The following is a 13256-nucleotide window of genomic DNA, read 5'->3' on the forward strand; positions in this document are numbered from 1 at the left end:
TATTGCCATCAGCAATGTGACTGCAAACTTCTGCACTGTATCCCAGTGGTTATAGCACTCACCCAGTGAATGGACACCTTGGGGTTTAGGTCCATCTCTAGTCCCAGATAATTGCTCTTGCAGGAGAGCAATTGCCCTTTCACTGCAGCAGAGGTGCCTCTGCCCATGCAAAGCTGAGCTGCAGGGCACCTGGGGGATGTGAAGTGAACAGCGTCAAAATGAAAGCATTCAACAGAAAGATTCAGCACTGTCAATTAGGGCTATCAACTCGGAAAATTAATTACATTCTCTGGATTATCGCTCTTTTTATTTAATAGCTTGCTGTAAGATGCGTAGACATTGTGGAAGCAGCTAGAATGCAGCTGGAATCACCAGTTGCATTCCTGCACAGGAGTCAGTAAGCTATGGACTGAGCTTCTGTGGAGAAAGGAAAGTGGAAAGCAGACTCCTTGCCTTCCACCTCTTCAAACTGAGGTTAAGTGATACTGTAATTCTAAATCTAAATGACCAGATAAGTATGGCATGATGCTTCTGGGAGTGTATCTCATACCACAACATTAGATGCTTAAGGTCGGTTGTGTCAGGAATTGTAGAGGCTTGTGGCTTATGCAGTATCTAAATCATGACATAGATTATTGTTATTTCATCTGACATCTCTGAACATTAATGCCAGAGTTTGGCTCTGATGATTTTTTAGACCCCAATATTGTTTGGAGTCTTACTTTCTAACTCCAGTGCTAGAAAATAAGAAGGATGAGTGAGCCTCTGAGTTAATTGTTATACCAACAGTTCCATCCAAAATATTTCTAAGAAGTAAACTGTGAAATCCTATGCTAATTACTTGTATTTGCTTTTTTAACAGAACTGAACTGAAGCTTACCCGAAAAGCTGCTTATATGAGATATTTCAACAGCTCAGCCTTCTTCTTTTCAGGCTTTTTTGTGGTGTTTTTAGCTGTGCTTCCGTATGCTGTGATTAAAGGAATTATTCTCCGAAAAATATTTACCACCATTTCCTTCTGCATTGTTCTTCGAATGACAGTGACCAGGCAGTTTCCAGGCTCTGTACAGACCTGGTATGACTCTATTGGAGCAATAAACAAAATACAGGTAGGGTACATAGACTAAAATCTTCCCAAGTACGTAAGCTAATTCTTCATATCATGTTATCTTCTCAGTTGATCAACAAAAGCACACAGCATTTATGCAGACTTTCTGAATATATGTTGCTTTGACTAAACACCATGAAATGTCATTATAAATCTTGATATTGTTAGGTGGTTCCCCAGGCAGCATAACCACAGGAGTCTCATGCTACCTGCTGCTTTTTTTTTTTTTGAAGCAGTGACATTTAGTTAGTTATTCTCATTGCAGAACAAGGAACTTAATAAAATTATATAATGATTTATGGTGCTTAAGAGATGTTTTTCCTTCAGAAAAGGGAATTCAAAATTAGTACGTTTTCTATAGCATGGCTTCCAGAGATCTTCTGTTTTTCTAGATATTAGTGGCAAGAACAGCAGGAGATTATGCATCTTATGCAAATGTATGTCTCATTCATTGTGAGTAGTAAACATAATTAAGATACAAGTCAAATAATTATTACCCACCTTACCTGCTGAGATCAATTGCTCATATACCAGCATGAGAGGCTTATCTGCAGGGTCAAATCAGGGTGAATTCTCATTAACTCTGTTTTATCTGCTGGTTTTGAATCACTCTTCAGAAAAAGAATTCTTAGTCTTTTTTCGTGTGAAATTTTAGGCTTTTTTTATTACATATTTATAGATTTCTTTTTTTTTGTAGGACATAGATTTTTTTATTTTTAGTGTGATAAAAATACCTAATACAGAAATTAAAGACCTTAATCAGACATCTGAACCTCAGCATAGAATAAGAAGCAGGTATTGGATTTCTATCTTTTTTAACTGGGCAGAAAATTCAACAAATCTAGGCATAAACTTTTCTATTTGACATTCAGAAGGCTGCCTTGTTGGGTCCCAGTTTAGGCAGTCCTTGTATTCTCATATTCCTTAGGCATAAGTGGAGGTATCCTGTCTCTCCTGTTTTCTGGAAGAGTGTATCCAATGCCCTGTCAGAGAACTGGAAAGCCCAGTTGTCATACCATTGCCCTCACTTCACTGAATGCTTGTCTTTGGGGTTAATAGCAAATGGGTGCTCCATAAATAATAATCTCTTTGTGGCAGGTTCAATATAGTTCCCATAGACAGACTGGACAGAATCCCAGAACACTAAAGCCTTTTACAAGTCATAAGAAACATAAAGACAAAATAATAAACCATTTATACATTTCTCTGATTTAATTTCCTCATTAGTTTAGAGTTTCGACTGGACCAGATATGTCCCCTGGGTTATTGTATTTTCCCTGTAGGTAGACCCATGTTTTCTAGACCGTGAAGTATTTCTGGATCAGTGTGCTTTCTCTGACTATCACTGCTTCAGGAACTCCACTGGATGACCCCACCACCTTTGTTATGAAAGCCTAGCTATAGTTTCCTTTTTTTTTTTTTTTTCATAAACCATGTGTGTTTTGCCTTCTAGTTTTTCAGTTCCTACCCTTTCAATCATCTGCTTTTTCCCTTCTTCTTTTTCTACTTGGAAAATTTGCAAGTTTATTCTAGAGAACTGATTTTCCCACAATTCTGCTTAGTTTGTCCATTGTATTGCCCACATAGACCTATTTGCTTCCACGTAATTTAAAAAAGTCAATTTAGAGGAGGTAGTACCTATAGACTACTAATAAAATAAAGGAATAGAGAGGTGGACTTTCCTACATTAGCATAGGCTTACTTGTTTTTCTTAATACTATTCCAGAAGGTAACACAAGTGTCAGATTGCTCATTTCTGTTATTTGTAATTACGCTGCTTCAGTGCTGCACTTGCCAGGATCATTATCTGCCTTTTATTTTTGTTGATAGAGAGATCATTCCAACGCTTTTAAACTCTTGCAGTTCTGGAATAGGAAGATAGCGGCATGTAGCTGCTTTGTTTAACTGTTTACTGAAGTGCAACCTTCCACATCTTATTCCAAAACCAAAGCTTTATTTGAAAAGGATTAAGGTCAGAGGGGTGATCCTGCCTGACACAAGTCTTGAAAGCAAAGCAAATTCCAAGTTTTGATACCCTTTATAAATCAGAACCAAATACCTTTATGGCTACGGTTTCAGCAGCAATGAAAGAATTGGTAGTTTCAAAAACATTCCCTTCTGCGTTCAGTAAATGTATAATTTATATTTAGGCATCTCTCTAAAAACACTATAATGCAATAGCACCATCAGAAATATTAGTTAGTGTAAGCAAGTATGTACCGGTTTGTGATACAACCTTGTCCTTTACAGTTTCCTCTCATCTGCTTTCATGGTGTTTCTAGGATTTCTTGCTGAAAAAAGAATATAAAGCTCTGGAGTATAATCTAACAACCACTGGGGTTGAGCTGGACAAAGTAACAGCTTTTTGGGATGAGGTTGGTACTTTCACCCAAACTATATTAAAACACGGAGTGTATCTTGTTTTTGTTAATATTTGCCATGGTGTTCTCTAAAAAGAGCAGCCTACAGTCATTCATTTTAACTAGTGTAGGCTCTCAGCAGGTGAGGAATACATGGCAAGTAATTATTGCATGATATCAAATTATGGACAGTTGAGAAACTTTGGAAGAGACCTTTTAATAAGTTTTAAGGTCTGTAATAAGCAGTTATTACTGATTTATGCCATCCTGAAAGCAGAATCAGGCTGTGGCATATAAACATTGGAAAGCAGCTCTATAATAAGCAAATTTTGGTTGTGTCCACAAATTCAGGCACAAGTCCAACGCATACATTAAAAAAATGTATATTTAAGAATATAATGAATATTTCATTGACAAACAAAGTAACATGAGAAAAGTAAGTTCATATGCTTTCATAAATCCATAGTATGGTATGCATGTCTGCATATGCATGATTTATTTATTTTTTATGTATATCAAATACATATCTGTGTATGTTGCAGGGAATTGGAGAACTGTTTGCAAAAGCAAACCAGCAAAACAACAACAGCAAAGCTCCTAGCACCGACAGCAGTCTCTTCTTCAGTAATTTTCCACTTCATGCTTCTCCTGTTCTTCAGGATATAAATTTCAAGATTGAGAAGGGACAGTTATTAGCTGTTTCTGGATCTACTGGAGCAGGCAAGGTATTTCTATTTTTGCTGTTTTGACAAAAGTCGTAATAATTATAAGGAATAATATTATGTTGTTATATGTATTGTTACCTGTATTGCTACTGTATTCTTGCTATCCTGTGCTTGATGTAGAAATGATGGCTGCAGGAAAAAGTATGGATAAACTGTAAGTTTCAATAAAATGGCCAATTTGAAATTTTAACTCTGTGGCCAATATGAGAGAGAGTTTGATGGATATTTTCTGTAATACAACAATACAGACTGTTTTCCCTTTGGAAGTAAAAGGAGATTTACAGGAGTAATGTAGACTGAAACTTAAAGTTAAGGCTTATGATGAGAATTTCCCAGCCTTTAGAAAAAATGATGGCTCAGTGTGCTAGAAAGCAATTTTTTTTTTTGCCTTGCTGACATTTTAAGGAAAAATTTGAACATAAGATGGTCAGTAATTTGACAAGCCTGACATGAATTAGCTAGGTATGTGCCCTGGACACGTGGTATAGCTGATCACTTACGCTCCGGTTCCTACAGTGCTTCACTCAGGCTTCCCAAGACCCATGTAAAAGCCTGGGAAGGTGCTGTTGAAACTGCTGGTTTTGTGAGAAAAGTTGTGATTTAGATTAATCATCATTTTACTACCTTAAAATGTTATTAATGCAATTAGTTTGCAGATAACACATCCAGTTAACCTCATTAATATAAAATGACTTGAACTGTGATACTCCTATTCACTTTGAACAGCAAGTAATTAGATGAGTCTTTCATCTTTACTGGGTTATTTGAGGAGATGTGAAAGTCAAACATTCATTATGGCAGCTTCTCCTGTTTATCAAATTATAGGTGGGAATATTTTGATTTCTTTTACTTGAAGTGATAAGGTCTTTGGTCTGTTGGAGTCAATGACAAAGGACCCATCAATTTCAATATGATCAAGGCTCAAGACTCAAGGCTTCTATATTATTTTTCAGTAGTGATCCCCATATGAAAAGAGCAAGGGACTCGGAACATGATATTGTCCTCAAGCTGATATGTTAAGGTGCATTTTATTGTGATACTTCTGAATTAACAGTTTGTCTATGGCTATTGCTAAAGCTGATGATTTTAATATAGAAATGTCAACTAGAAAGTGCTGAAGGACATATGTATATCTCCTTTATTCAGCTGTATAGGAAATTGAGGAAAATTCAGATTACACTGAGCAGTTTATGTGAATACATGCAACAAATTTGCACTTTACAAGGCAATAAAAAAAAAGGGTTATATCTAAAAAATTTACAAAAAATAAGGTTCACCGGCGCCCCCCTCCCACCCTCACACAAAAAAAGACTCTCCTTCCCTTACACCCTCTTAAGGCTTCCGTCATGTTGGTTGAGGCTGTTACTATACATTCCAGGAGTTGTCAGGCCTGTGAAACAAACTGGTTTATCTGTAAGATGTATTAAGCCTGACATCAGCTCTTAAATACTCTTTCAATATTAGATAGGGTTTGGTTTGGTTTTATTCAATTTGTGTTATATGGCACGAGATACAGTAGTTTAACATCCAGTGTACAAAACATACCGATCAGTTGTCCTTTGCAAGATTGGAAACTTACCATTTTGGAAAACTCAGATTCTGGTATAATGGAAAGAATCTCATGAGATTCCCTCAGTATATCGTTTAACTTGTCAAAGAATCTTGGCTTCACAGCATGAAACTGTTATTTAAGTAGTTTTTTTACATCTTTGGTGTTACGTCCCTGCTTTGTTGACTGTTTATTGGTGATAAGAACACCACTGCAGTGGCTCTGTAACAAATTTTTCCGTGTATTTCTCAATTCCATTCTTTGATCTAGTAGCCAGTGATGTGTGGCAAGGTTACTACAAGCTACTGATTAACTCTGAAATTATAACATGTCAGTATTGAAATTGCAATCAATTCTTTTATGAAGGGAAATATACTTAGGTCATACATTCACGTAGATGAGTTAAAAGTTACACAGGAAAATTCAGATCACACTGAGAAATCACACTTACACAAAGAAATTGCATTTTTCAAGGCCATACAGATAAAATATCTGTGAACACTAGCAAAATTATAAACATGAATTATGTTGTACAAAGAACAAACAAAATAATCACTGATAATTTTAAAAAATCAAATAACATTCTTTATAAATGCTAGTATGTTGTTTGTATGTGTCTCACAGATTTTTACCTTAAAAAATTACTGAAGTTTCATTAAAATTACATACTATTGCAGCAGCATACCTTTTTTACAAGGCATCTTACACAATTTTTATCGATCATCACATTAAGTTTCTCTCATGTTAAGAGGCCTTTCAGAACCACTGAAAATCTCCACTAGTTGCAGTTTGCACTAGATCAGTATTGTAGGGGCACTCTTGACAAGACAATTGTGCCATTTAAGTGACTTAACAAAGTGACTTTGTTCAAAATTTCTTATTGTTGTACAGATCTCTGATATATTAATCAAGTGTTAATAATTTTTCAGACTTCTCTTCTGATGTTGATAATGGGAGAACTGGAGCCTTCACAGGGTAAAATTAAGCACAGTGGAAGGATATCTTTTTCACCTCAAGTCTCCTGGATCATGCCTGGAACAATAAAAGAAAACATAATTTTTGGTGTATCCTATGATGAGTACCGGTACAAGAGTGTCATCAAAGCCTGCCAACTGGAAGAGGTCAGTCACCTGGGCCTTTTAAGACCTGCGACCACACCCAATGGACCCCCTACCCCCCGAAAAGTCAGGGATAGGGGCTTTAAGTAAGTGAGACATTTCTGAGATTTAAGGAACTCAGCCTGGCATCCCAGTTTTGTGGAATTGCAAGTCAGCCTGTTGCCAGCTCCTTGGGAGAGATGCTGATGTTGACAGTTCTGGTAGTTTACACAACTGGAGCTAAGTAAGCTTGCTTAGATAGTATATGGTGTCTGCATTCTCAGCCTTCCTTGCTAGTTAAAAAACCTGAGTAAACATACTGATGTTAAAGAAATTATGTAAAAAGTATATTGTTACTATGCTTTTTTTGGTCACGTTTCTTCCCCATAAAGAAGCTTTTCCTTACACTCTTGGAAATGAACCTGTTTCCCCCCTTTCTTTTGCCACTTCAGAAATGGTTCCAGGGATGACTGGAACTCTATGCTACAAACCTGAATTATTTAGAGGAAAATCTTGACTAAAGCTGTTTTTTTTTCCCATATGCACATTGAAAGTTCTCACACCGGAAATTATTGCAGGATCGATCCTTATGTGACATGTAGCCCACAATGAGTACAATTACTCATTACATGAAAATGTCCATCTGTGTGTTTGATGTTGACAGAGGGTAGTGTAGGAAAAGATATCTTTTCGCACAGCAAGATACAAAAGGAACTAGCATTTTAGACCTTTGCACACTTACTGCTGAGCCTTAAGATCAGGCATTTTGCCTGTAATATACAAATAAAACCAGTAAATATTTAACTGTGCCGAATAGGATTTTTCTTTAGACCTCACAGTGAAACGTGTTTTCCCTTAGCACCAGTCAAGCAAGAAAACAATAACCAGTCTGTTTAAAAATAAGGTGAGGTACTGCCTTTTTGTCTCAGACCAGGGTATAGTTAAGCTGTAAAGTAATATTTTCTTTTATGTTTCTGGCCATTTCAGCTTGTGTTTAGATTTTTGATTTGGTTTGCAGGAAATCTTCTTCGAAAGCTTCTGAAGACAGGAGAATTAACAAATTCTGTGTTAGGCTTTCTGCAGAGTGCTTCTTAACCCTGGTTGTAAAAGTTGTAGTCAATGCTAAAGCTCCAAGAAACAACTGGCTTCAGCAGTTCAAAACTGCCCTTACTCAAAAAGGCTTCCCACCCCAGGCCCTTCCTAGAGCAGCAGGTGGTTAGTGGTGGCTCAGTGTCTCAGTGCTGGTGGGACAGCTGGGTGTTTCAGTATTGGTGGGATGGCTCAGTGTCTCGGCAGACTGCAGCTCCTTTGTTCTCCAAACAGGCTCAATCAAGCCAGCTTTGATCAATGTTGGTGCAGCTCTGTGCAGAGTGATATGCTTCACCTCCTAGCAGGGCTCATTATTTGAGATCAAGTTTGATACTTATAAGGATATTTTCTTCTGGACTGAATAAATTGGGCTGGCCTGAAGTGAAGGCAGAATAGTCTGGAAGGAAGCCAAATGCTATTATTATGCTTTCTAGTCTCGTTAACTTTCATATATAAGTTACCAAACAAGACTCAGTGTGGCAGATTGAAAGATGGATTTCAAATATTAATTCCCTGTTTATTCGCCAGTGTGACCTTTTAGGAGTTTTTACAACAGTGATCAGTGCTTTACATTGGAGTTGTGTGTGTGTTCTTGTTCTTCAGAAAGGAGGGATTTTGCCTGAGTTCACTTTTCCCCCTTCTCTGCAACTTTTGTCGGTAGTTATATAATTCGCCTGAATGCAGGCCTGTTGCTGAGTCTAGTTCTTATGTGGACTCTTCAAGGAACCAAGGATCGGTGATACAAGAGAGTTTATTTCCTTATTGCATGTATGTTCAAAGTCAATTAACATACAGCTCTTAACAGTGGCTAAGTGAGATTTATTTCCAAGCTCCATTGTCACCAAAACATTTTTGGAATACAAAGCTCTGTTCTTTAACCCAGTGGGCAAATAAGTGTGTTATTAGTGCAAAAAGTAACATACCTATAAAATGCCTCTTTTGCTTTGTTATCTCCACCATCAACCTATGGAGGAAGCATAGGTTTAGTCCAATTCCTAAATCTGATTCTTTTCCCCTACGTCTTCATTAGTGCCAATAAAATACTACAGGTTACTCTATGTGGGTCACATTGTATCTTCTACATAGGTCTGAGGCTTGCAGACGCACAGTGAGTAGCCTGTTCTTGTCTGCTGCAGAGCAGGACACTCAAGCAAGGTGATGTCATGCAAGGTGCTCTGCACTTTGTTTTAGGTCTATGGAGATATGCAAGTGATACTATGCAAGTGTAACTTAAGTTATTTGGGGTGCATAAGATTTTTCAGTGCTACATTTTTCTGCCTGAGTTTTTTTGGTTGGTACATAGTTAATTTACTAAGGACTTATCAATTACAGCCTCTTTAGAGTTGCTAAGTACTCGAGGTAAATTTATCTCAAAGTAATTATGAAAGACGGAAAGTGGAAGTAAATATTCCCCAGAGCTTTCCATATTTTTAAGTTCCAAAAATAGAACATTTCCTCTATAGGAAATCAGATCTTTATTCAGAGGTCAGAATGTGTTTTGTGTTAGATTTCTATTCTGTGAAGTCCTAAAGAATGGCAAATCTGGTTGTGTTAGCTATTACCTAGATCAAACCATTCCAGCACAGATCAATAGTCCTTACCATTTGTCCTTTTTTTCGAGGCTTTTTTGAAATTATTTACGTGAGTTTGAGTTTGCAGGTATTATCTTAAAATTATTACCTTTTAAGTCTTACATTGGCGTGCTATGATGGAGAGAAGACAAGATGTAATTGGTGTGGATTCTGAGCGCATTTTCTAAAGACAGTCCTCATAGGCAAGTTAAAGGTACTCGAAAAGTAAGATAAGATGAATTGGTGCTTACTCAGCAGCACTTTTGACAGAGAGGTTTACCCTTTTTATCAAGTACCTTTCATCACATTCATGATAAAAATTGTAGCAAGAAAGTGTGAACTTTTGCCTAACACTTCAATTTAAGACACAAGTATATAGCCAAAGCCACTGAGAGATGGGAACTTCCTGAGTTTATATGTCTGTGGAAACTTGCCACTAAATTTGATGTAATTCTACAAGTGTGACTTCCCTAGAGGCTGTATTAATTGGAGGTTGTGTTAATATAATGGCAGGAATAACATGATATTTAGGTTGAAAAACTCAGTATTAATAGGCAACTATATGCAGGGTACGTGATTTTTGTTTTGTTTTATTTAGCACTTGAAAAGTTAAAAGGTTGACACAGGAATCTTCGTTTTTAAATGCTGTTAACACTGAACAAAATCATTCTGAGAGAAGATGTTCTTCCAGTCAAAACTACAGAAACAGGCCCATTATAGTTATTCTTGTTTAAAAACAAACAAGCATCATATCACTTTTGAGGGGGTCCAGTAATTCATAAGTTTTGAAGCCATACTTTCGTGACTCCCAGTTTTACCTTTTTGCTCTGTAAGACAGATATTTGTCCACCTAGTTAGTTCATTTGACCCTTCAGTAGTTACCGAAGAGGCCATAAACACATAATGGGCAAACCACGTTTGAGAGATTACCACTCTTTAAGTAAACACATATTCTGATTTGAGAGCCACCAGCTGCTCATGAATGTAATGTTTAACGTGGCACGCAAGTAGAGGAAGTGTTTCCACGTGAAATCGAATCATGTAATAGTAATGTAATAATGTATAATCGAATAATCGAATCATGTAATAATGAAATTTGTGGCCAGATTCTGTGGGGTTTTGAGCTCGTTTTACGAGGATTGCAGGAGATTCATTTTTATCTAAGAACTTAGGTTATGGAGAGATTAACTGTAGAAAGAGATAGTCAATATGCCAAGCCCAGATTTGTATTCCTGTGTGTTTAATGTCTCCTTGCAAAGTATGGCATCCATCCCTGGGTGACAAGTTCACTGCAATGTCAAGGATGCCCTAAACCAGAAACATATCTTTGCATCCCACTGTTCCAGCCCCTTTTATTTGTGCTGATTTGGGGTTGCATTTTGATTGGTTTGTTGGTTTGGTTTTTTTTTTTGGCAGATAACTAAATCAGTAGGAATTGAGAGTTATTATGTCAGTGAGTGAAATACTTCCTGCCCTGATTTTGAGCCTCGTTTTCACTAGGCATGTGGGCAGATTACAAAGTATGCGGAAGAGAGGAACAATAAAGAGTTCAAGTCTTGCCTGAAGTGCTTTGTAGGACGTACTTCTCTACAAGAGGATATTAAATGGTAGCTTGGTTATCTGTAGTGTAAATTATGTGAGAGTAAGTTGCTTAGCCTGTCTTCACAGCTGCAGAGAGCAGCTGGCATGTCAAGGTGAAGTTCATCACATCCTAATGTAAACAGCTAAAAGAGCATAAATGCCTCTTTCAGGCAGAAAGTCCACATAATATGTCAAAACTCCCACTACAACCATTGCATCTCAGACATGTGGGCCCAAAAGCTGGTTACCTTTGTACTTTTTCCACCTCACACTGGTATGATCGCCTGGTATAAGCAGACTCCTCCAACTAAAATTCTTGTCTGTGGCCCAAAATCATGGGCAGGTCAGCTGTGAAGCTGCTGACACAGTGAGTTTTCTGTGTGAACTGGAAATTAACAGGCTAGCACATTTCTTTTTTAGCAGTAGAACATCCTGATTAGAGAACAAACCAGCCTCAAACTCCCAAATGCACGGACTTCAAGATGTTTATGAGTGATCAAGTATATGTGTATAACAGAGCCCCTCTGCAATGCTTGTGTTGATACCATTTAGTTAAAACTGGTTTCAGCCAAGACAACTCTCCCCGCCCCTTTTGCTGTCTTAGGCACAGGGCTCTGGATTGATTACCTTGGATATTGGTCTATCTTCCATGTTGTCTTTCATGTCACTTCTGGAATTGTATTTAATTCTCTTACCCTGGGTTTAACCTAGCCACACACAGCATACTGACTACTTCATGTTTCAAAAATCTATTCCGTGGGAATATTTCACCATAGAGAAAGCAAGTTTTTCCAGCATTCGTGTGAGTTTTGGGTGAGTCTGACACTCTGTTCAAGGTCACAAACTCTTGCGAAAACAAAACTTACGCTTTTGGATCATGAATCCTTCATAAATGGTTCAGCTAAAGACTAACAAAAGCCTTGGCTTCAAGAATCACGGGCAGAGAGAAGAGAGTTCCCTAATTAAAAAAATATTTAAAGAATCTGATTTGAAATACTTTAAAGAAATCTGTTTTTCTGGCTTCTGTTCCAGTAAAATGAGGATTCAAGTATGTACAAGCTAGTTACCTAAAAGCCAAGATATGAAAAATTACTGGAAATTCCTCATCTTTTAAAATTTCTCAGAAATTTTCTGTAGTCTGAAACTCAAGTCTTAATTTTAAAACTTTAAAAATTCAGATTTTGCAGTTTAGTTCATATCTGTCTTATTTCTAAGATAATTTATTTTCTGAAAATTGGGACAAAGGGAAAGTTATAGTTTCTGCAAAATGACATTTCAGATTCATTATCTAAAGATTTTTAGTAATCACTAAATCTATAAGTCTGTTTCAGTTCCATTTCTACCTCATTAGTATATAAGAACTGAATGTGATTACTTGGAAGTACAGAAAGTAGGTAACAGTTAAATTTTCTCATATAACTAAAGAGCAAAATTCTAGAATAGAGTGGAATGGTATTGCAACTCCTGCTTGAAATCCCTGGTGCTGCTTCTGCTTAACTTGTGTTCAGCTTTTTATACAGAAGGGCTTCAGTATTTTTTTTCAAATTTAGTGCAAACAGTCTGTGCTACATAACAAAAATGGCAAAGTGTACTCAGAGGCAGCTTCTCTAATACACAGAGAAAGAAAAGAAGATGATGAAAAAGGAAGTACTTTGGTAGGTGAGAAGGAGGTAGCAATGAGAGTGGAGGGCGTTTCTAGAAGCTGTTAAAGATAGGGAATGTTAATGGCAAGGAAGAAAGGGGATAAAGATGGCAAAGAAACTGTGAATGTAGAAAAAGAAGTGAAACAGGGGAAAGAGTGAAGATGAAATGGAGAGAGTCAGTACTACTGCTGTGTTCCACCAGTTTCATGACTGTTTTATGAGGAAAGACAGAAAAGAGATCATCAAAACTCACATAATTAAGGACAAATTTAAGGAAGAAGGAGAGGCTCCGTAAGTAGAATACTTATGTTCTATCATTAGAACTGCTGGAGTTTGGATGTATCAAACAACTATTTGCTGAAAGGCATGGTTTTTAGAGACTATTTTCTGTCATGCTTTATTATCTTAATTGTTGCTAATGATTTATCAAATGATTAATCTCTACAGAAAAGACTTGGAGTGTGAAGTCCATGATGAGGTTTTCTTTTGTAATAATGAGGCTGTATTTCCTATTCACCCTGAAGCTATGCTGG

The 13256-nt window shown here is 37.1% G+C and overlaps 1 protein-coding gene across 1 annotated transcript in view; it reads left to right on the forward strand.

Moving 5' to 3' along the window:
• Positions 1–13256, forward strand: part of CFTR (CF transmembrane conductance regulator) — a 104512-nt gene that overhangs the window by 45604 nt on the left and 45652 nt on the right. The window contains exons 9-12 of the mRNA XM_029963525.1: positions 863–1109; positions 3391–3483; positions 4011–4193; positions 6672–6863. Coding sequence (XP_029819385.1) covers positions 863–1109; positions 3391–3483; positions 4011–4193; positions 6672–6863 — 715 coding nt within the window. The remainder of the gene's footprint in view (positions 1–862; positions 1110–3390; positions 3484–4010; positions 4194–6671; positions 6864–13256) is intronic.

The sequence above is a fragment of the Manacus vitellinus genome, unplaced genomic scaffold (genome assembly GCF_001715985.3).
Source record: "Manacus vitellinus isolate BGI_N305 unplaced genomic scaffold, ASM171598v3 scaffold_5_pilon, whole genome shotgun sequence".
NCBI lineage: Eukaryota > Metazoa > Chordata > Aves > Passeriformes > Pipridae > Manacus > Manacus vitellinus.